The 25,568-nt window shown below is 41.5% G+C and overlaps 1 protein-coding gene across 2 annotated transcripts in view; it reads left to right on the forward strand.

Moving 5' to 3' along the window:
- LOC126428040 (uncharacterized) overlaps nucleotides 1–8,196 on the forward strand; it is an 82,738-nt gene extending 74,542 nt beyond the window's left edge. For both annotated transcript variants that reach the window (XM_050089919.1, XM_050089920.1), the window contains exon 9: nucleotides 5,648–8,196. In XM_050089919.1, coding sequence (XP_049945876.1) covers nucleotides 5,648–5,801 — 154 coding nt within the window. In that variant the 3' untranslated portion in view covers nucleotides 5,802–8,196. The remainder of the gene's footprint in view (nucleotides 1–5,647) is intronic.
- Nucleotides 8,197–25,568: the final 17,372 nt, after the last annotated feature.

Raw genomic sequence — 25,568 nt, forward strand, 5'->3', positions numbered from 1 at the left:
TTTATTGTCTTCAGAACCACGGGTTGCTCGAATTGGGGATCGTAAGTCTGGCTCCCCTACACTTACCTGCCTGGTATGGATGAACACGTCTAGTATAGTCTACTGTGTCCTCAGAGCACACTAGCCTCACTACGAGAAGGTCACATGCTTGCGAGAGGTTTTTTGTTTTATATTTTAATTTTTTCATATTTTTTATCTTTTATTATTTTTGTTATATATTTTAATTTTCTCATATTTTTTATCTTTTATTATTTTTGTTATATATTTTTTAATTCTTTAAATTTTGTTTAATTTTTTATTTTATTTATTCATAGACACATGAAGCTGTGTGCTCAAAAACATATTAAAATAACCATAAATATGATATCAAATTAAATATTAAATACTGTGTCAAATTTACAATAATAATGTATGTAAGTATTTTATATGAATATAATAGAGGGAACCATTCCACGTGGAAAAAATATATCTAAAAACAAAGATGTGACTTACCAAACGAAAGCGCTGGCAGGTCGATAGACACACAAACAAACACAAACATACACACAAAATTCTAGCTTTCGCAACCAACGGTTGCTTCTTCAGGAAAGAGGGAAGGAGAGGGAAAGACGAAAGGGTGTGGGTTTTAAGGGAGAGGGTAAGGAGTCATTCCAATCCCGGGAGCGGAAAGACTTACCTTAGGGGGAAAAAAGGACGGGTACACACACACACACACACACACACACACACACACACACACTTATATAGACAGAAGCAGACATATTCAAAGGCAAAGAGTTTGGGCAGAGATGTCAGTCGAGGCGGAAGTGCAGAGGCAAAGAGGTTGTTGAATGACAGGTGAGGTATGAGTGGCGGCAACTTGAAATTAGCGGAGATTGAGGCCTGGTGGATAACGGGAAGAGAGGATATATTGAAGGGCAAGTTCTCATCTCTGGAGTTCGGATAGGTTGGTGTTAGTGGGAAGTATCCAGATAACCCGGATGGTGTAACACTGTGCCAAGATGTGCTGGCCGTGCACCAAGGCATGTTTAGCCACAGGGTGATCCTCATTACCAACAAACACTGTCTGCCTGTGTCCATTCATGCAAATGGACAGTTTGTCGCTGGTCATTCCGACATAGAATGCATCACAGTGTAGGCAGGTCAGTTGGTAAATCACGTGGGTGCTTTCACACGTGGCTCTGCCTTTGATCGTGTACACCTTCCTGGTTACAGGACTGGAGTAGGTGGTGTTGGGTGGGTGCATGGGACAGGTTTTACACCGGGGGTTGGTTACAAGGGTAGGAGCCAGAGGGTAGGGAAGGTGGTTTTGGGATTTCATAGGGATGAACTAAGAGGTTACGAAGGTTAGGTGGACGGCGGAAAGACACGCTTGATGGAGTGGGGAGGATTTCATGAAGGATGGATCTCATTTCAAGGCAGGATGTGAGGAAGTCTTATCCCTGCTGGAGAGCCACATTCAGAGTCTGATCCAGTCCCGGAAAGTATCCTGTCACAAGTGGGGCACTTTTGTGGTTCTTCTGTGGGAGGTTCTGGGTTTGAGGGATGTAGAAGTGGCTATGGTTATTTGCTTCTGTACCAGGTCGGGAGGGTAGTTGCGGGATGCGAAAGCTGTTTTCAGGTTGTTGGTGTAATGGTTCAAGGATTCCGGACTGGAGCAGATTCGTTTTCCACGAAGACCTAGGCTGTAGGGAAGGGACCGTTGGATGTGGAATGGGTGGCAGCTGTCATAATGGAGGTACTGTTGCATGTTGGTGGGTTTGATGTGGACGGACGTGTGAAGCTGGCCATGTGACAGATGGAGGTCAACGTCAAGGAAAGTGGCATGGGATTTGGAGTAGGCTATCCATGATCTGAAGGCTGACCGATCCATCGTCATTCTTCTGGCGGACAAGGGTTCCACGACCATGGTACTTGATCGTCGGGAGTATGTGGCTGAGGGACTGCGTCAGCTTTCAGACAACACCACATACAAATTTTGCCAAGGTAATCCCATTCCTGATGTCCAGGCGGAGCTTCAAGGAATCCTCAGAACCTTAGGCCCCCTACAAAACCTTTCACCTGACTACATCAACCTCCTGGAGCACTTCCTTTCACGCTGATCACCTGCTACCCTACCTAAAACCTCTTTCCTCATTACCTTAGCCAGCTTCATCCTAACTCACAACTTCTACACTTTCGAAGGTCAGACATACCAACAATTAAAGGGAACAGCCATGGATACCAGGATGGCCCCCTCGTATGCCAAACTATTTATGGGTCGCTTAGAGGAAGCCTTCTTGGTTACCCAGGCCTGCCAACCCAAAGTTTGGTACAGATTTATTGATGACATCTTCATGATCTGGACTCACAGTGAAGAAGAACCCCAGAATTTCATCTCCAACCTCAACTCCTTTGGTTCCATCAGATTCACCTGGTCCTACTCCAAATCCCATGCCACTTTCCTTGACGTTGACCTCCATCTGTCCAATGGCCAGCTTCACACGTCCGTCCACATCAAACCCACCAACAAGCAACAGTACCTCCATTATGACAGCTGCCACCCATTCCACATCAAACGGTCCCTTCCCTACAGCCTAGGTCTTCGTGGAAAACGAATCTGCTCCAGTCCGGAATCCCTGAACCATTACACCAACAACCTGACAACAGCTTTCGCATCCCGCAACTACCCTCCCGACCTGGTACAGAAGCAAATAACCAGAGCCACTTCCGCATCCCCTCAAACCCAGAACCTCCCACAGAAGAAACACAAAAGTGCCCCACTTGTGACAGGATACTTTCCGGGACTGGATCAGACTCTGAATGTGGCTCTCCAGCAGGGATACGACTTCCTCAAATCCTGCCCTGAAATGAGATCCATCCTTCATGAAATCCTCCCCACTCCACCAAGAGTGTCTTTCTGCCGTCCACCTAACCTTCGTAACCTCTTAGTTCATCCCTATGAAATCCCAAAACCACCTTCCTTACCCTCTGGCTCCTACCCTTGTAACCGACCCCCCGGTGTAAAACCTGTCCCATGCACCCTCCCACCACCACTTACTCCAGTCCTGTAACCCGGAAGGTGTACACGATCAAAGGCAGAGCCACGTGTGAAAGCACCCACGTGATTTACGAACTGACCTGCCTACAATGTGAAGCTTTCTATGTGGGAATGACCAGCAACAAACTGTCCATTCGCATGAATGGACACAGACAGACATTGTTTGTTGGTAATGAGGATCACCCTGTGGCTAAACATGCCTTGGTGCACAGCCAGCACATCTTGGCACAGTGTTACACCATCCGGGCTATCTGGATACTTCCCACTAACACCAACCTATCCGAACTCCGGAGATGAGAACTTGCCCTTCAATATATCCTCTCTTCCCGTTATCCACCAGGCCTCAACCTCCGCTAATTTCAAGTTGCCGCCACTCATACCTCACCTGTCATTCAACAACCTCTTTGCCTCTACACTTCCGCCTCAACTGACATCTCTGCCCAAACTCTTTGCCTTTGAATATGTCTGCTTCTGTCTATATAAGTGTGTGTGTGTGTGTGTGTGTGTGTGTGTGTGTGTGTGTGTGTGTGTGTGTGTGTACCCGCCCTTTTTTCCCCCTGAGGTAAGTCTTTCCGCTCCCGGGATTGGAATGACTCCTTACCCTCTCTCTTAAAACCCACATCCTTTCGTCTTTCCCTCTCCTTCCCTCTTTCCAGACGAAGCAACCGTTTGTTGCGAAAGCTTGAATTTTGTGTGTATGTTTGTGTTTGTTTGTGTGTCTATCGACCTGCCAGCGCTTTCGTTTGATAAGTCACATCATCTTTGTTTTAAGTATTTTATATTACGTAAATAAACTTACCAGCAATCCTTCTGACCTCAGTCTCTGCTATGAGTAACAAAACACTATGCTCCATTGCACAGATCTCTGCCAATTCTCGAAACTGGTATTTCACTTACGGTTCCATATTTTGCAACCTTTAATGGTCATTCCCTATTTACCCTATTTCTCTATTGTTTGTTACCTTCTTTCTGATTGTTTTCTAATCTTTTTTTGTATGTAAATATGAGCCTGCATGTACACAGTTGAAATATCTCAGCAGTACCGCCATAAACTTCTCTGTACAGATCCCGTATTTAATTGAATCTAAGCCGCACTTTGTTCTGGTTTTTTGTGATGCAAAACACCGCCTGTGGCTTAGAATCGAGTGCAAAGTAAGGGGAAGTTCTTAAAAATGTTGGTAGGTGTCGCCACAACTAACTTCTGCCGTCGAATATATGTAGGGCTACACAGGCATGCTTTGCAGGCACAAAGATAAATACTGGCGCCAAAACCTCTGCGTCAGTAAATAACTTTAAAAAAAAAAGGTGGAAGACGAGCTTTTTTTCTCCACCCCGAGTTTCGATCACTGCATTTTCATACAGTATCCAACGAAGTAAATACAAATTCCGTATTGTTCATCTTCGAATGTAGCACCATTTCAATGTACTTCGAAAATCCGACTGGCAAGACTGTTAGGGATGTTTGGCAATATGGCCAACTCTATGTTCTGAATTTTTTCAGACCTGAGAGAAGAGATGGTTGTTAATAGGAACTTTTATGAATTGTAAATCACATGCAGTATTCTCTTCACCATAAGAATAATACGAATATAATCATTTTGCCATGTATTCTTTCGTGTTTGCTGCTATCTCATTTAAATCCTGTCTGCCTAATAAACTACGAAACTAGAGGAGACAACAGCAAAGTCGGAAGAATATATATATCATGTGTCGTCATGTTTATATTTGTATTATTCTTATGCCTAATAGTGATACGATCAGAAATGAAGCACTGCAATTGACTAGATTTTTAAATCTAAGATGACTCTAATTTCTGTGCAGAATGTTATGTACTAAAGAGGCGTCTGCAAAGATTTTCAAACGGAGAAAAATTTTCGCTAACTCTCGTTCACAACTTCTATCATACGCATTATATTATTTGGTTCTTGTTGATCATTATCAAAGAAAGCAGCAGTGTAAGTAACAACAAATAACAGTCTCTTGCCATTGTTTCGCTAATGAGACTTTTTTTTTTTTATTTAACCGGTGGTAACGTGGACAAAGGCAAGCCATGCCGCGAGTGGCGACAGGCCGTAAACACTCATTATCAGAATGCGACAAACAGTGCAAGACACAGTACAAAATGCTTTTTCAGCTTATAGTGACGTAAACACCTATAACAGAGAGAACGGCACTTATCAGATCAAAGAAAAATAATCAATTCAAACCAGACGAAGCACGTGAAAAAGGAAGGGTACCCGTATAAATATGGACGGAGCACCTGGCGCATAGCAGTGGCTACATGGTAAAGCTTAACTGCTAAGCTTACGACTCGAAGCAAACTACTGTAGCTGTATCATCATTCATTCGACCTAAATTGTCTCTCATATTACAATGGGCCAACTTTGTTTCGATTTGGAGGTGTGGCCTAAAACTTTTCTCTCCCCTTGAATTTTGAGCCTCAAATTTCAGGAGTGGCTTAGATTCGGGAAATTTTTTTTTTTTTTTCCTTGATTTCAAGACTCATTTTTTAGGTGCGGCCTAGATTTGTGTGCAGCTTAGATTCGAGTAAATACGGTACCTCGTTGTGACTGTCCAGTAACAGCTGTGTTTCCATCCTCACCACAGGTTGTTGAGTGTCAAGCATTGCAGAGGCGACCCTACAGCCACAGACGGGCTGGTCGAGCAGATGCCCGAACTCGAACTCCGCGGCTTCATCGAAGTGGAGGAACCGGCTGCAGACGACGAGGATCACGAGAGTGATGCGGAAGGTGCGGAGTAAGAAAATGGAGAGAATGCGGAGCTTGACGATGCGGACTGAAGTGTGGGATGACAGTTCGGGGAGTGGTGAGGAGTGATGGTGGCAGAAACAGTGATACTGAGAGATAATATTTTTCGAAGTGATAGCAGTATAGCTATTACATTCCTAGGGGACGTATGAAAGTGACGTGTCCACCTCTGTAGCAGAGTGGTCGGCGTCACCTAATGCTGTGCTAGGGGTCCAGTTGTGATTCCCGGTTGCTTTGGAAATTTTCTACACTCGGGGACTGGGCGTCGTGCCACCTTCACCGTCGTCAACACGTGAGTTACCAAAGTGGTGTAAAATAAAAAGATCTGCACACGGCAGACGAAATCGATGAAAGGGCACACACTGCCAAAATATTCTGTACGCACAATTCATTTCGTAAAAGTGATTTGATGTTTATAGGGAATAATGATTGACAATATTGGTTGCATCTAAGCTGTAACTGTGTAACTGGGCCAATATTTCATACTTCACAGAAGTAGTTATTGGCCCTTGCTTTAGGGAGGTCTACCAAATACTGTCTAATGCTGTGAAACCAAAGATAGTTATTTATTTTTGTAACATTGTTTATTTGTTGGATTTTCTGTAATACCGTGTTAACAGGGGCAGAAAGTATTTTGAAGTAAGGTAATTGCAGATCATTTTGAATATGTGTTGGTGGAACCAAACCATGTATAATAATATTATTTGAATTCTTGTTGTGAAGGCAATGGATCTGCAATGCCCATTTGTAAATTCTGATGAGCTAGCAATTCTTCACCCTTTTGCTGCTGTGGGTGTGTATAAAAGTCATACTGTGCTGTTCCTGAGGTGTTGTGGACGTGCATGCGTGCACCACTAGTATTTTTTCTACAGTGCTACAGACATCTGAATGTGTCTTGAGCCACTGACCTCTCACTGCTGCAGACAAGTTATAAAATAGTTTCGAGTATTTATCATACAACATAACATATGTGCCTTATTGTGTGCTATCGTGTGCAAAATCTTGAATCATTTATGAGATATGATGATTCATATGACCACATGATATGGAACAACATGAGTGAGTACATTGTGCATGACCGTCCTCTAGATATAACTCGAGAATCCAAGGAGAGTCTTCTGTTGTCAATTTTAAATACATTTCACTCAGTGTAATGTATGTCGTAAAATCACACACACTATGTTTATGCAATGCATTTCTAGCTGTGCAAAATCTTTAAAATTTTGCTCAATGTTTTACTTAAAAGCCTGCAAGTCCCCACAGATGGAACTGGGTGCATTGTGCTGGACTCTCCATCAGATATAAAACCCAATAACTTGTGGATGAAATGAGATATCTTTCTGCTCTCAAATTTCAATATCTTATGCACATTTTGTGTGCTGCATACAGTTTATTTTAACTCGTATATCACAAACTTTGCATTTTTACTTCTGCAAACTCTTTAAAAAATTTTGTGCAGTGTTTTACTTAATTAGATGCAGTGCAGTAAGTATGATGGATAATAAAAATAAATTCAGCTGTTTTTTGAGTGAAGGTATCAGACTGTACGATATACAAAAATCAAAAGTTTTCACCTAATAGTTTTCAAAACATTGCACAGTAAGTATTTTAATGTTGCCCCCTTAGCACAGGCACAAGTATTTGGCGAGCAGTACAGTTGTAACAAAAGCTGCCTCAGCAGGGAATGCAGAGAGTACGACTGTAGCAACAAAAGGGTTAAGTAGCTGTGGCTGAATTAGTGTGTATGTACAGTGGGGAGCAACTGTCAATACTTTGTGTTGTTTGCTGTCAAGAAATACTGCCTCACTACAGGCTTTCATTGTCACCATCGTGTTTTGTTGTATGCTTTTTATGGTCTCCCAGTTTCTTTTATTTTATATGTAGTGCACCAGTGCTAAACAAGAAAATTCTAGTGAAACGTGGATGCAGATGTCACACCACTGTTGTACACATGAAATGGATGAGAAAAGTCTGCCATTGGTGGTGCTCTAACTGAATGGAATATGTATTGGTAAGGAAAAACGCATCTGAGTAGTTGCAGATGCATTATTAGTATTAACCCTTAACCCATGAGCTGGATGCTTTCAGAGCACCTGAAAATTTTTGAACGAGCCCTCGGAGGTTATTTCTGGTGGACTGTGTCTGCAGGGTGTTCTGATGAGTCGCTCCCTATTTTTAAACATTTAATATTTCTTTATTTATGAACCAATTTTCTTATAACTACTTTTCTTAGAAGCATCACTCCTTGAGGTTGTGTTTAACATCATTTTGAACCTCCACATAAGCTCCAGCATTCTACACACATTTTTTAAAATAAACTGGTACAACGAGATACTGCTGCCTGCAACACGTTAGGTGCAACGTTCGCTAACTTGTCAGATATTATTACTTCCATTTCTTCCGAGATCTGTGGTTTTCTCTTGTAAACCTCCTCCTTAGCACACGAGATCCTTGACCCAGTGATTTCTTAGGGGCTGTCGTGATCATTTCCTGAACTCTGTCAGTATTCTGTGTCCTTAAAGTTGACGATCTTCTTTATCTTCTCAGATTGGTGATACTCCCTGTTAGTAATTTGGAGTGCTAATTTTGAACTATTTCTGCATTTAGTGTTGCACAGATCCCTCGTTCAGCCCTCCACAACCTTTGTACTTGCACCACGGATCACCTGGCGCGTTCTTCCACAGTTGACACAAGCAGCATTTTAACTGAAACAAAAATGAATGCTAAACACGACCTCGAGCAATGCTGTTGCTAACAAAAGTAGTTATAAGAAAATTGGTTATAAATAAATAAATTATGATTGTTTAAAAATAGGGAGTGACTTGTCAGACACCTGGCATATCCTCTGACCCTCCTTAAATTGCCGACCCTACAATGTTTTACTTTCGGTTGTATTATTGCTTTCTTTGTTTGTTTGTTGTGGACACGTGTCCAGGTCTCGTAGATTGCACCTCATAATCTACGTCCTTGCTCTCTTCAGTGCAGTACAGAATGTGTTCACAGGAACTCGTCAATCTTGACGATTCTAAGTTTAATGGAATGGTTGGTTAGAGGAAGAGGACAGTGACGTAGATCGAGATGCAGCCGAAAAAGATGATGATTTTACAATAGCCAGTGATCACTATTCTGCTAGCAGACAAAAGGATCAGGTGGAGGAAAGTCATCAGGACAGTGGAGAAACAGAAATGTCCCCATCATCAAAGTGTCAGAGTGGTGGTAAAGAAAAATGTACATTACAGTACTGAATGTCAATTTTGCAGACGTTCATTTATACCTATGGAGTGAAATTTTCTGGGAAGATTTAAAATGTGAAATTTACTTTCATGTGAAAATGTACTCGACAGAGAGATAATGTAATTTTTCGAGACATCAAATTCAGTGCTCTAACAGTTTGTGTACAGTTTCAAAAAATGCACAAAGGTATGTGATTTTGTATGATAAAAAGTAAAATACTGTAGGCATTCTTTAGCGCAATGCAATCAACAAGGAGTATTTGAACAACACTCAAATAATTGTAAAACGAATTGTTATATGACTTAAATTTAAATTTTCAAATGATTTGCGCCTTAAATCGTAGGTTAAACTATGGCGTCCCAGAGAAACCCGCCTTGTAGTATACATTACGAAAAAGTCGCCTCGTGAGTTAGGGGTTAATTAACAATCACTGTAGCAGCTGCTGACAAACACAAATTGAAAATTTGATTTTTTTCTGGACATATTAGCACACTGAAGAGCTTACATGATTAATACCTTTGACATTGACCTCTTCAGTTCAATCAGAGTTCTAATGTTTCAGTAATTGTATTTGGAAAATGCTTTTTAGAAGTGTGTGTACTATTCTGCTGTAGAACACATCACAATGCATGCCTGACTTGTGCACTCTCTTCTCAGTTGTGGTCAGTACTTCATAATTTGATGTGTTCAGTTATGAGTAAATCACATAAAGAGTGTAAACTGAACCTGGTGCTAGACATCACAATGAATTTTCCTGGATATCCAAACTCTTAAAGTGGTTGCTTGTAACTTTTGTGTATTTTGCTCAATGAACATGTAATTATTACCTTTCTGATAGTATGGCACCATCTTTATTGTCACAGTTCTGTCAGTTTAAAAGAAAAAGAAAACAGTAACCACAGTAGTGAGTGCAATGTATTTTGTATCCTCTGCTTAGTTTTTCTAGAATTGAGGTTATTTGTATTCAGTTAGCTGGTGTTGCCCTAGCATTCACTGTCACGCCAAAATACTGTCGGTCTAGCAAAAGATAAAGTTGTCATTAAAAAACAAAATTTAGTCATTAGCTGTAAAATGTCTTACTTTCTTGACAGTAATACGTGATTATCGAGAACAAGACAGTAAAAATACTTTTTTAAAAACCACTTAGTCTATATACAACCTGGTGACAGTACATGCAGTGTGTACTGATGTTTGTACATTTTATTTAGTTACTTATTTATAGCAGATTACTTGTTATGTATTGTCTGCTGCACAAGTCTTAAACTGTTTATGACAGTTATGCAGGTTCCTGTTACTTCTCTCTGTTGATTGTAACTTGTGATGTTCACCTCAGTGTTATAACTGAAGCTTTATATTGGCTGTGATTGTTGTAATATTAATGTGTTTAGCCTTTTTTCCGTAAATGTTGCTCATCAGGTAGCCTGATTTTATTGGATCCTTAAGTGGAATGATATTGAAAAGCCTGTCCAAATCCAAGCCAGAAGGTTGCAAATCTCCCCTCAGTTAATGCTCCAGTCTAGTCCACAAACTAACCTCTGGTGCAGCGTCCTCTTCCCTCTCCTATCAGCACAGCACCAAAAAACGAAAAAATCAGAAATAGCACTTGTTACATTTTTGTCAGTCCCAACAGAAGTCCTGTTGTCTCAATATAATGATTTCCCACCATTAACAATTCTGCGTTACAATGTTTCCTGGATTTTAAGTTTTATTTGATGTTATTGTGACCTTTAACATAGATTTCTGAAGAAAAAAAAAGGCATTTTATTCCTGTTCAATGTCAGCCTTGGAACGAAGAAGAAAAAACAGAGTATATGCAGAGTTACTGATGTAATTTAGTGTCAGTGTGATGAGAGATTTTCTCTGTAGGAGTGTTTGGTCGTATGATAGGTTTGCAGTGTTTGGGAGGGTGGGAAAGTGTGCCGAGTCACTGTCTTGATGATGATCACTGACTCTAGTAGCGAGCTTCCTTCTGCTCATTGTGTTGTATTACAGCAACTTTAATTTAATGTCACAATCATCAATACAAATAAATGCCACTTTTGAAGACGTATCTCTCTATAACGGGCTTCCGTGAATCGTGGTTACTTCTGGGCGGTATACACTAATCCGTACTAGGCATGCAGTTTTAGGATGGTACGAACAGATGTCAGACGTAAAATTCCTCCGCAAGATGCTTCGTAACACAATGAAAATTTCCAGCCTATTTCTCACCCGACATATCCCTGAACCGAGTGATCTTGTCGGCAAGAAGCTATAGATTTCATGCCTGTTGTTCTGTTTATGAAGATTGCCAGCAATAGTGTTTTAACCAACATTGTGTTTCAATTTTTATTTACAGTAATTTTATAACAATTACCAGTAAAAAGGCTCACATTAGAACACAGATATCTTTGTAATGTGGTTTCATGAAAGACTTCTGCTTCTGGGTTTTACTTACACCATTGGGCATGTTTGAAACAAAGGAGGAGATGTGTTTGTGTGTGTGTGTGAGCACTCAGCCACTGCATTTATGATAATCACAAAGACAGTGGCAGAGTGCAGACACACAGAAATGCATATGCGCGGGTTTCCCTCTTCATTCTGATCGTGTCCGGTGGCGTAAATAAAAGATGGAACTAGAATTATTTCGTGAATCTGCATTAAAAAGATAAGTGTTCTATTGTGAGACTTTTTATTGGTAGTAATTATAAAATTACAGTAAATAAAAATTGTAACTCAGTATTGGTTAAAACACTAAAGTTGGCATTATCCATAAACCGAGAACAATAGGCACGAAATCTACAGCTTTTTGTGTTTCCTATGCTTTCCTGTACTTTAACACTTCGCTAAATTTTACATGGTTTTGAGTCAGTCCTCTGAAAAGTGCAAAAACAAGACTGTACTGTATATACAAATGTTACTCTGTCACGGTTGCATTTTGAAGTTGGGCCCAAAAATGTAATAATCTCTTCCCATTACCTAGCCCACAAAAAACACACAAACACACACCAGCATGATAAAGACAGAGCAACGTCCAAAGTTACCAGCTAACCTTTTTGCCGCACTGCTTTCTATATAGATATGGCCACCACCAACGTGGCCATATGCTCGAACGGTCAAGAATAACTGTGCTTTGGGGGTCATCTCTACCCAATTGCTGAAATAAAATTATGGTAACAGTAATAAATTAAATAATTCATTCATAGTATACAATAAGAATAGAAAGTAGCTGCCCGGTCTTCGTAATATGCCTTCATCTGCTTGTAACCCTTGGAAAGGAAGAAACTAACACGAAGAACAAAGTTCTTGAACCTCAGTTTTCATCCATTAGAACACCCACTATTTTTGATGCCCAAATAGTAGTATGAGCCCAACTGCAACATGATTTTGGAACAGAGTTTAAAAAAATTAAAATCAATAGGAGAATAGCGTGATTTCTTAGAGTTCGACAGCTTATCACGTTTTGAGAAAATCAGTGAACAGTGAATGGACTGTTTTCTTTTATATGCAAACTTAATTTAATATTTTGCTTCTGCGTATCTTGAAACAGTGTGTCAGAACTTTATTCATTCTTTGTTCAAGATTTACATATATTATATGGAGTAATAGGAATAAAAAACTGAAAATCTGTTCTTTCAGAAACTGATTATTTTGAGCAGTTTTAGCAGTCGGGTCAGACTGGCATGGAAAACAAATCGATGTTACCAAAAACTGGTTATTTCAGAACTGCCATCCCTACTGAATTGCCATTAACCTAACATCTATACCTTATTTTCTGCATTGTGTATACTATAAATTTTATTTTATTTTTATATTCATTAATACCTAAATGCGTCCAGCATCCTGATTTAGGTTTTCCGTGATTTCCCTAAATCGCTCCAGGCAAATGCCAGGATAGTTCATTTGAATGGGCACGGCAGACTTCCTTCCCTAATCCGATGAGACCGATGACCTCGCTGTCTGATCTCCTCCCACAAACAACCCAACTCAATACCTAAACGCTTCTCCCAGGGGCAACTGCATCCCCCCCCCCCCCCCCAGTTTTGTTTTCTGTATAAATGGATTATTCCTTCCAGTTTCAAGTTTCTTATCCTTCTTTATTTCCTTAATCCTCAACATGGCTCTTTTATCGCTGCTTTAATTTAATCTGACTCAGTGCTGGCATATTATCTTTGAACTCCTACTCCTAATATCTTCATCCCACCTCATCCTTTCCTCATAACAAGGAGGGTCCCCTTTAGCCTGCTGTCTGGATGATCTGCCACACTTTCCTCTCAGCCCCCACTAACTGCTCATTCCTTCCACAAGGTACCTATACTGCAACCCCCCCCCCCCCCCCCCCTGCCCTCCTCCCCCCAGTACTCGGAATTCTGCACCCTGAATGCAAGTACTGCTAAGTTGATTTCTCTCTCTCATTTTTATTTTTACAAATTTGTAGTGACATTAATCTGCATCTCTTTATAATATGCTATTCTGTATGCAGTAGAAAGGCCCACATGAGGCAAGGTCATGTTACAGCAATGAATTGGTTAAGGCAGACTATGTAGTGACTGAAATTGCTATACCTTCATTGCAGGTTGTTTACCGTTGTTAAAATTTAAATTGTGATTTACCTGTTGGTTAATTCAGTATACAATATTATATTGTTATTGAAGTTTATTAAAATATATATTTTATTTATGGAAGAATATTTTAATATTTTTGAATTTTATTGTTATTGTTTTGCACACTATTTATAATACATATTTTCTTAAAAAGATGAGTTTATCTGTTCTTTTTTGTCGTCCTATTACAACCCATTTTGATCCCTGTTATTCCTCGCTGTGCTGAGATATACTTTCACTATCTAGCAGAAACTGATAGTTACCTTATGCATTAGTAACATAAGTCCTATTTAAGTTGAGATAAGCCACGATCTCTAACTGCAGACAATCTCCCCCTCCCTGCCCTCAGAAGGTTTTGAGAAGAGCTCAATTATTAGGAGTACCAAATCACGATTTTGATAACCTTTCAACCCTCAATTCTCATGCAGATAACACTCGTCATCCACAGGATTTCTGCCCCCTAATTTGTCTGACTGGTCTGGCTGAGTTCGCCACATTGAGTACCTTTCTATTAACTATCCATTTGTTAGCTTTGCCATCTTTGGCTTTCATTTACACAGGGTTGCATTGTTAATAAAACATTATTTTAGTTTGGAGGACACAGGTAATCAGCATGAGCACTGCTGCTACAATCTGAAACACAGTAAATGTATGTTACTTTAATGTTTTCCTATATTCAGTCCAACTTTCATGTGCATAATTTTAGGTATATAGGAACTAATTACAGTTAATTCGTTTTTTACCTAGGACACTTACCTATGAAAGGTAAATATTCTCAATACTTCTAGTTTGTGGAATAAATGTCAAGGTAAAAAAAAAAAAAGGCCTACAGGAAGAGTTTAGCAGAGATCCTGATGTATGGCTGGAATGAAGATCCTGACATGAAAGTGATCACGGTTTAGGGCCAGAGCAAGAAGTGTCGGAAAATGGTGACTGTGAATTGCAGAAACAGGTACTTCAAGAAGATGCATTTCTTTTAGGAAAAGATGGAATGGCTAAGTGGAGGCAAAGTAAATATCTTTCTAATGTTAGAACAAGATCTTGTACCATTATTAAGCATTTATCAGGACCCAGAAATGAAGCCCATGTCACAAAGACAGAAATAAATATTACAAAGTTATTTTTGGATGAAAATATAATGCCCATCATTGCAACATACACTTTTCTAGGAAAGGAATACTAAAAAAGTATGTTACAGAGATCGGAGTTTTCATTGCTTTGTTATATCTGTGAGGATTTCTGAGACATTTTATAGAAAGACATCAAATGTATTCACAGTTGCGAATATGGACAACTGTCATCTGTCTAATGGAATGATGACAATGAAAATTTTTTCCAGACTGGGACTTGAATTCGGATTTCCCACTGATCGTAAGCAGTTGCCTTACCATTTGGCTACACGAACACGACTCACGGCAAGACCCAACTTCGATATTTCGTCAGTCGTGTGTCTATATCCTGTACCTGTACATTCAGTACGTACATTCCCTTACAGGGGAGACATTTTACTTGAAAGTTGCTTTGCCCAGTGTTGGTGAATAAATAAGATTATTCAGAAATACAATGCAAAGTACCTTCGGAGACATGTATATGCGTGCCCGAAGGAATTTTGCATCAAATTTCTGAATAACAAAGGCACTACAATATCATATCCTAGAAAGATTTTGTCAGAGTTGTGGGATAGCTCATACCTTACTGTATTTGGTTATTATTTGTACTATATTTAGGCTTAAGTGAAACACTGTTCAAAGTGTACAAATACATTGTTTATGTTGTGGATGACACCTGTCATCTGCACAAGTGACAGTGTCGGGAATTATTGTGTGAGTAATGGAGGGTTACCAGCGCCTAATTTATCTTCTGTAATGGGTTCTCTACAAAGACAGCAATATTTGATCTCAACTCTGGTTGAGCTAGGCAAGAAAAATTATTCTTTTGGTATTTTTCTGTCATATCTTCCATTTTGAAGACCAGGAGAACGTTGTTGTTGTGCTCTTCAGTCCAGAGACTGGTTTGATGCAGCTCTCCGTGCTACTCTATCCTGTGCAAGCTTCTTCATCTTCCAGTACATACTGCAACCCCCATCCTTCTGAATCTACTTGTGTATTCATTTCTTGGTCTCCCTCTAAGATTTTTACCCTCCATACTGCCCTCCAGTACTAAATTGGTGATCCGTTGATACCTCACAACATGTCCTACCAACTGATCCCTTCTTCTAGTCAAGTTGTGCAACAAATTTCTCTTCTCCAATATTCTATTCAGTACCTCCTTATTAGTTATGTGTCTAATCTTCAGCATTCTTCTGTAGCACCACATTTCGAAAGCTTCTATTCTCTTCTTGTCTAAACTAGTTATCATCCATGTTTCACTTCCACACATGGCTACGCTCCATACTATACTCGATATTAACGAATTTCTCTTCTTCAGAAACGCTTTCCTTGCCATTGCCAGTCTACATTTTATTACCTTTCTACTTCTACCATCATCAGTTATTTTGCTCCCCAAATAGCAAAACTCCTTTACTACTTTAAGTGTCTCATTTCCTAATCTAATTCCCTCAGCATCACCTGATTTCATTCGACTATATTCCATTATCCTCATTTTGCTTTTGTTGTTTATCTTATACCCTCCTTTTAAACACTGTCCATTCCGTTCAGCTTCTCTTCCAGGTCCATTGCTGTCTCTGACAGAATTACACTGTCATCGGCGAACCTCAAAGTTGTTATTTCTTCTCCATGGATTTTAATACCTACTCCAAATTTTTCTTCTGTTTCCTTCACTGCTTGCTCAATATACAGATTGAATAACATCGGGGAGATGCTACAACCCTGTCTCACTTCCTTCCCAACCACTGCTTTCCTTTCATGTCCCTCGACTCATAACTGCCATCTGATTTCTATAAAAGTTGTAAATAGCCTTTTGCTCCCTGTATTTGACCCTTGACACCTTCAGAATTTGAAAGAGTGTATTCCAGTCAACATTGTCGAAAGCTTTCTCTAAGTCTACAAATGCTAGAAATGTAGGTTTGCCTTTCCTTAATCTATTTTCTAAGATAAGTCGTAGGGTCAGTATTGCCTCACGTGTTAAAACATTTCTATGGAATCCAAACTGATTTCCCTGAGGTTCGTCTGTGTTTGTGTTAGTATTATGCAGCTGTGACTTATTAAACTGATGGTTTGGTAATTTTCACACCTGTCAACACGTTTTCTTTGGGATTGGAATTATTATATTCTTCTGAGGGTATTTCGCCTGTCTCATACATCTTGCTCAGCGGACGGTAGAGTTTTGTCAGGGCTGGCTCTCCCAAGGCTATCAGTAGTTCTAATGGAATGTTGTCTGCTCCCGAGGCCTTGTTTCAACTTAGGTGTTTCAGTGCTCTGTCAAACTCTTCACACAGTATCATAGCTCCAATTTCATCTTCATATACGTCCTCTTCCACTTCCATTATATTGTCCTGTTATTATTGGTAAAGAAACTGTTATCTTATGGAAACTAAAACTCTGATGTTCCTGTGCTGCATGACAAATGATGCAACAAGAGTAAAATTAAATGTAGAGTCCAGAAAGGTTTAATCATTAGTCTACTCCTCTGCACACAGTGATTCGAGTATTTCATCATGAAGGAGAGCCTTCAGATATGTGCAACGAATCCAGGTATACTTTAACATGCAGAAACGCGTGCACATCCACACCCACACCCGCCAGTACATGAAAAGACGAAACAAAGAATCATTCTACAATCTACATTGAGGTGACAAAAGTCAACGGATAGCCATGTGCACACACACATATGGCAGTAGTGTCATGTACTGTGGGTATAAAGGGGTACTAGGTTGGTGGAGGTGTCATTTGCACTCGAGTGATTCGTGTGGAATGGTTTCTGATGTTATTATGGGCACACAACAAGAACTAACAACTATGAACGCGGAATGGTAGGTGGAGCTAGACATATCTGATACAGTATTTCAGAAATTGTTGGGTAATTCAATATTCTGAGATCCACAGTGTCAAGAGTATGCCAAGAATACCAGATATCAGGCATTATCTTTCACAACATACAACAACAATATTGGTTGGATCCTAGACAACTTGAAAAACCATGGCCAGGTCAGAATGGGTCCTGGTTTCAGTTGGTAAGAGCTAATGGTAGGGTTAAAGTGTGGCACAGACTCCACAAAGCCGTGGACCCAAGTTATCAGGGTAATGAAAAAGCACAATGGTGTGGGCCATGTCAACACGGGGTTGGCTGGGTATTGTGGTCCAACGGAACTCATCATTCACTGGAAATTATTATGTTCAGCTACTTGTATCCCTTCACGTACTTAATGTTGCCTAACAACAGTGGAATTTTCGTGGATGACAGTGCGCCACGTCATCAAGGCGCAATTGTTTCCTATCGGTTTGAAGAGCATTCTGGACAATTCGAGTAAAGGAATCGATCATTCAGAAGGCTCTATACGGATTCCGTCGAACATTTATGGGACGTAATCGAGACATCAGTTCGTGGTCAAAACCCTGCACTGACAACACTTTTGCAATTATGGACATCTATAAAGCGTGGCTCAATATTTCTGCAGTGGCTTTGAATGACTTGTGGAGTCCATGCCATGATAGGTAAAAGGTCTGACATGATATTAGGAGGTATCCCACGACTTTTCTCACCGCAGTACATAAAATCTGCCAATTAACTTTCTCCTTAATGTAGCTGAAAGCTGGCTAAAGCCGAGAATAGTTCAGACAAAGTTACTATCAAGGATATGATGGTGTGCAGAACAGATAGATTAAATTCAGTTGGAGGTAGTGTGGTTATTGCTGTTAAAAGTAGATTATCTTTTTATAAAATTGAAGTAAGTAGTTACACTTGAATTGAATACTGAAATGAATTAACATGTGACTCCATTTACCCCGGTCTCCTCGCCTCTTTACTACGGAATGTAATGATACAGTTCTTGAAAGGTTCAAGAAAAATTTCAATAGTGATCTAACTCGTACAATAAATTATAGTTGGTGGTCAAATCAGTTTGCACTTGAGGAAAATTTGTTTCATTTTCAATAGGGATCTAACTTGCAGAATAAATTATAGTTGGGGGTGAAATCAGTTTGCACTCGATATTTTGGCAACAATATATTTTTAGAGTTGGTAGGAAGTGTAAAACGTGGTCCAAAATCATACTAACAAGGGAACCTCCCCATCGCACCCCCCCTCAGATTTAGTTATAAGTTGGCACAGGGATAGGCCTTGAAAACCTGAACACAGATCAATCGAGAAAACAGGAAGAAGTTGTGTGGAACTATGAAAAAAATAAGCAAAATATACAAACTGAGTAGTCCACGCGCAAGGTAGGCAACAACAAGGAGTGTGTTAGCTTACAAGTGCCATGGTCCCGTGGTTAGCGTGAGCAGCTGTGAAACGACAGGTCCTTGGTTCAAATCTTCTCTCAGATGAAAATTTTAATTTTTTATTTTCAGATAATTATCAAAGTTCAGGCACTCACACATAATCAACTTCGCTTTCCGAAATTCCAGGACATGTTCAGATTTGCTTGGACATATACAGAATTTGACGGTCTACGCACGGAAACATTTGAAAACGTAAAAAACGTATGTTTTGACAGAGCACAGGGAAAACTGTGCGACTCTCAAACTGTTGCATTCATTTGATGCAGTTTGTGTGACACTTGTGACCGCAGCGCCATCTGTTGTTGAAAATTGTAACTACTGTAATTTCGAAAGTTTGTCCGCCTGAAAATGTACTGTTGTCCCAAGCATATTGCAACAAACGGTGTATTTCTATCGCTGCTCGTTTAGTTCTTATTGCCGTTTCAAATATACCGGTCATTTTTGAAACACCCTGTAAGAACCTGACAGTTGTTCAGGGAGGTGTCAAATGATCAGGAACAAAAATTTTTAACCATCTCCCTGACCAGATAAAATATTTAAGAGGAAATGAATCTCTTTTTAAAACAAAACTAAAGGCATATTTGACATCTTGGGTTGTCGGTTGTTCTGCCGGATATCAGCGTCGTACTTGCACGATATTTCGGTCACGTAGCTCGTAACCTTCATCAGGTGCGAGCGCTTCCTCTGTGGTCTGCGCCCATTCCCTGCGACCGCGCGGACCGCAGCTGGGGCATACTGCGCGCGAGTGCAAGAACGCCGTCGCGTGCTTGAAGTGCGCGGCGGCTCGCGACACCCGCAGCTGCACGAAGCCTCGTGGGGTGGCCTGCAGCTGCGCGAACTGCGGCGGGCCACACGCCGCCAACTCGCGCAGCTGCGGCTACCTCCGCGAGTCACGCCGGCTGCCCGCCGCAGCACGCCCTGCGGCGGCGTCAAGCGCCACGACGGCCGCCCCGCCTTGAAGCCGCCACCGACCATGCTATGGCCGGCTTCCAAGCCGCCTTTGCGGCCGAAAGGGCCGTACTGAAGGAGGAGCTCGCAGCTGTGCATCGCCAGCTCCAGCAGCTGCGCGATGAGCTGCGAGCTATCAAGATGAAGCCGCCGGTTCCCCCCCCCCCCCGTGAGTCGACCGGTGGTGGTAGATGCGGCCACGCAGACAACCGCCGCTCCGCCCCCTGGAGCAATGCAGGACGTGGCCCCTATGGAAACCGACGATGTGACGCCACAGTCGTCACACTCCGCCAAGGCAGCTGCAAGCAAGGGTGCTGTGGCAGCGACCGACTCCTCCCATGTCGAGAAGTCTATCGCAAAGAAGTCGCAGCAACTGAAAATACCGGATGCGCACGAGTTGCAGCCGTTCCTTAAGAACATTGCGGCGTCGCTACAGGACGGGTCCTACCCATTCTCTGAACAACCGTACCCCCCTCTCAGTACCACGTGCTAGGCCTCCTCCCCTCCCCCATCGCCCCCACCGCTTTAGCCAGTCTCAGCTCAAGTGGCTAAATTTCATGACAAAGGAGGAGTTAACCCTAATTGACAAATATCCCATCTTTACGCCAGACGACTGGCGCTTATTGGCAGGACTAGCAAAACTACACGTGAAGGGCCAAATACCTACCTACATGTATAATTACCGAACCGCGGTAGCAAAGCAGTGAGAGCATCCTCATAAGTCGGCGTGAGTCATTCTAAACCTACTGGCCAGCCATTTAGGCCGTTCGTTTTCAGCGTCTGTTACTGACCCTCTGACTGTCCTTTCATCTTTCTTTTATTAAATAATAAAAAAAAACAGCACAAAGTCAAGTAATCATTCACCCGCCATGACATCCCACACCAATCTTCATGTAAGAAGGAGAAGCGCCTAGTTGCGCTAGAACTTCGCCAACTGCAGAGGTACAACCCTCTTGTCTAGTGCGTCTGCCTCTGCGGACCACAGAGGAAGCGCCTGCAGCCGCTGGTGGAGGGGGAAGGCCATAGGCATAAATACTGGACCAGGTCCACTCGAGGAGCAGTGTCAGGTCGCACCTGACGAAGGTCTCGAGCTACGTGACCGAAATATCGTGCAAGTACGACGCTGATATCCGGCAGAACACCCGACATCCCAAGATGTCATTAGATCGCCGGGAAAGCCTGAAGAGTTACATTAAAGGCATATTTGTTAAATATGTCTGTTTATACATTAGAGGAGTTTTATGATGCGAAAAGGGAAATAGCATTTAGATAGAATTATCCATCTTGTTAACAAAGAAATATTCTTGCAATTTTTCTCCAAATTAAAACATGAAATTTAATATTAACACTCAAAGAAATCTGCTGTTATATGTACAATATCTGTTTTTCCTCTAAACCTTGTATTAACTATATGCAGTTATGTAGGACATTTCTTATATATTTAATGAAGACTGTTTTGTATCTTTTTGTATGTTTGTTGTTTTGTATGTTTGACTCGTTCCACATCTCATGTGACGTGTTCACAATACGAGATCTACGGAACATGAAATAAATATATCTAGCGGGCCAGCCATAGCGCCATGTGATTTCCCCCTTCAAGCTAGACGAGTTTCGTTCTTTGTAGTTTTTTCGTTTGATGCTTATTTCGTGAGATATTTTGTCCGGTCGCTATCAATGGACCACCCCTGTATAAAAACAGTCCGAGTGGCAAGTCTAATTTTCACTTCGCACCCAGTGACTGTACGATGCGCGTCAGTCAAACGCCGCAGTGCGCGCTGCCTCGGATGACGTCACAGACAGGCTGTTGCTGAACGTATGTTTTCAGTAATAGTGGAAAGTGAACTCTTGAGGACCGTACACCGTCCTGGATCGCTTAGATTTCGCAGAAGTAACTGTTAATGTGCCGCCCATAAGGTTGCTTTTGTGGCGAGCAATTATTTTGATTAGCAAATGTCGGGGCGAAAGACAGTTTCATAGTAACTTACAGTGCAGAGCTCGCCTCTGAACTGCTCATAGTGCTGTTTAGGACAGAGAAATTTACAGTCAGTATGAACATCAATATTACAATGTTGTGGTGGTGGTGGTTAGTGGTGTTTAACGTCCCGTCGACAACGAGGTCATTAGAGACGGAGCGCAAGCTCGGGTTAGGGAAGGATGGGGAAGGAAATCGGCCGTGCCCTTTGAAAGGAACCATCCCGGCATTTGCCTGAAACGATTTAGGGAAATCACGGAAAACCTAAATCAGGATGGCCGGAGACGGGATTGAACCGTCGTCCTCCCGAATGCGAGTCCAGTGTGCTAACCACTGCGCCACCTCGCTCGGTACAATGTTGTATGTGTGGAACTTTACCAAATATGTGTATCAATTAGAACTCAAAATCTTCATTAATAATCCTAGTCCTGACCCCGCTGAGCAAACAGAGAATAGGAACACTTCTTTCAGTGGGCTGGACAAGAACGTGGACTTGCAGACTGGCAACTATGGTCGGTATGTTCTTTCTGGCTGACTACAGAAATAGTTTCCAGGCTCTCGTAAAAGACGGCGAACAATATTTACAGAAATTCAACAATATTCTAATATTTCAAATATTTCCTCCCATGGCTGAATGCAATTATTACTATTAACTAGCCGCCCCACACCTTGTACAGACCCTCTACGTACTCTATCGACCTTCCACATTTCCCTTTTTTGCTGAAGACTGGTTCTCCATCTGAGCTCCTTATATTCGTACAGCTGCTTTTCCCCGAAGACCTCTTTAATTTTCCTGTAGCCATTAGGTCGAGTGGTAAAAAGTGAAACAAATGCCTGAAATGACATCGGCTTTCATTGAAACGGAAAACGACAGTAAAACTGGACAACAGACTGCACTGCACCGCGGGGTGCTGCGTTTCAAACTGTCAGCGTGACGGCTGCGAGGTAGACCGATGTTACAAAGTCGCATCCTCCCAAGTCTGTCTGATGAAAACTCGCCGTAAGGTACGACTTTTATGCGGGATGGCGCTCTACCTCACACTGCTACACGTGTGGAAGATCTCTGGCGCACATTGTTTAGTGAGGATCGCGTGCTGAGCAGCCACTCCCGGGTCCCCAGACCTCAGAACGTGTGATTATTGGTTGTGGGCTTACCCGAAGTCTCAAGTCTACCGCGATCGTCCGACCACATTGGCGATGCTGAAAGACAACACTCGACGGCAGTTTCTCACCTTGCCTACTGGTATGTTGTACAGTGCTTTTCACAACACTGTCGTCTGACTACAGCCACTGTTGATGAATGACGGCCGACATACTGAGCATTTGTTATAAGGAACATCGCCTTCGCTAAAAATCAATTGCTATGCTAAATATTGCTTCTGTATCATATAAAGAGCCATCTGTTGGTCTACATCTACATCGATACTCTGCAAATTACATTTAAGTGCCTGGCAGAGGGTTCATCGAACCACCTTCACAATTCTCTATTATTCCAGTCTCGTATGGCGCGCGAAAAGAACGAACACCTATATATTTCCGTACGAGCTCTGATTTCCGCTATTTTATCGTGTTGATCGTTCCTCCCTATGTTGGTCGGTGTCAACAAGATATTTTCGCATTCGGAGGAGAAAGTTGGTGATTGGAGTTACGTGAGAAGATTCCGTCGGAACGAAAAACGCCTTTCTTTTAACGATTTCCAGCCCAAATCCTGCATCGTTTCTGTGACACTCTGTCCCATATTTCGCGATAATAGAAAACGTACTGCCCTTCTTTGAACTTTGTCGATGTACTCCGTTAATCATATCTGGTAAGGATCCCACACCGCGCAGCAGTATTCTAGAAGAGGACGGACAAGCGTAGTGTAGGCAGTCTCCTTAGTAGGTCTGTTACATTTTCTAAGTGTCCTGCCAATAAAACGCAGCCTTTGGTTAGCCTACCCCACAACATTTTCTATGTGTTCTTTCCAATTTAACTTGTTCATAATTGTAATACCTACGTATTTAGTTGAATTTACGGCTTTTGGATTAGACTGATTTATCGTGTAACCGAAGTTTAACGGATTCCTTTTAGCACTCATGTGGATGACCTCACACCTTTCGTTATTTAGGGTCAACTGCCACTTTTCGCACCATTCAGATATTTTTTTCTAAATCGTTTTGCAGTTTGTTTTAATCTTATGATTTTATTAGTCGATAAACGACAGCGTCATCTGCAAACAACCGAAGACGGCTGCTCAAATTGTCTCCCAAATCGTTTATATAGATAAGGAACAGAAAAGGGCCTTTAACACAACTTTGCGGAACTCCAGAAATCACTTCTGTTATACACAATGACTTTCCGTCGGTTACTACGAACTGTGACCTCTCTGACAGGAAATCACAAATCCAGTCACATAACTGAGACGATATTCCATAAGCACGCAATTTCGCTACGGGCCGCTTGTGTGGTACAGTGTCAAAAGCCTTCCGGAAATCCAGGAATACGGAATAGATCTGAGATCCCTTGTCAGTAGCACTCAGGACTTCATGTGAATAAAGAGCTAGTTGTGTTTCACAGGAACTATGTTTTCTAAACCCATGTTGACTGTGTGTCAATAGACCGTATCCTTCGAGGTAATTCATTATGTTCGAACACAAAATATGTTCTAAAATTCTGCTGCATATCAACGTTAATGATATGGGCCTGTAATTTAGTGGATTACTCCTACTACCTTTCTTGAATATTGGTGTGACCTATGCAGCAACTGAGAGATTTATACCAAATAAACTAACAAACGACGGAGCTGATCCTCCTTGGTACACAAAACGGGTTAGAACACTGTTGAAGAAACAACGAAACAAACATTCCAAATTTAAACAGACGCAAAATCCCCAAGATTGGTGATCTTTTACAGAAGCGCGAAATTTAGCGCGGACTTCAATGCGAGATGCCTATAACAGTTCCCAAAACGAAACTTTGTCTCGAAACCTGGCAGATAATCCAAAGAGGTTCTGGTCGTATGTGAAGTACGTTAACGGCAAGAAACAATCAATGCCTTCTCTGCACGGTAGCAATGTAGATACTATCGAAGACAGTGCTGCCAAAGCAGAGTTACTAAACACAGCCTTCCGAAATGCCTTCACAAAAGAAGACGAAGTAAATATTCTAGAATTCGAATCGAGAACACACGCCAACATGAGTAACGTAGAAGTAAATATCCTCGGAGTAGTGAAGCAACTCAAATCAGTTAATAAAAGCAAGTCTTCTGGTCCAGGCTGTATACTAATTAGATTCCTTTTGGAGTATGCTGATGCATTAGCTCCATACTTGACAATCATATACAACCGTTCGCTCGACGTAAGATCCGTACCCAAAGACTGGAAAGTTGCACAGGTCACACCAATATTCAAGAAAGGTAGTAGGAGTAATCCACTAAATTACAGGCCCATATCGTTATCGTCCATATGCAGCAGGATTTTGGAACGTATATTGTGTTCAAACACTATCAATTACCTCGAAGGAAACGGTCTATTGACAAACAGTCAACATGGGTTTAGAAAACATCGTTCTTATGAAACACAACTAGCTCTTTATTCACATGATGTGTTGACTGCTATTGACAAGGGATATCAGATCAATTCCGTA

Source organism: Schistocerca serialis, chromosome 12, assembly GCF_023864345.2.
Source record: "Schistocerca serialis cubense isolate TAMUIC-IGC-003099 chromosome 12, iqSchSeri2.2, whole genome shotgun sequence".
Classification (NCBI taxonomy): Eukaryota; Metazoa; Arthropoda; class Insecta; order Orthoptera; family Acrididae; genus Schistocerca; species Schistocerca serialis.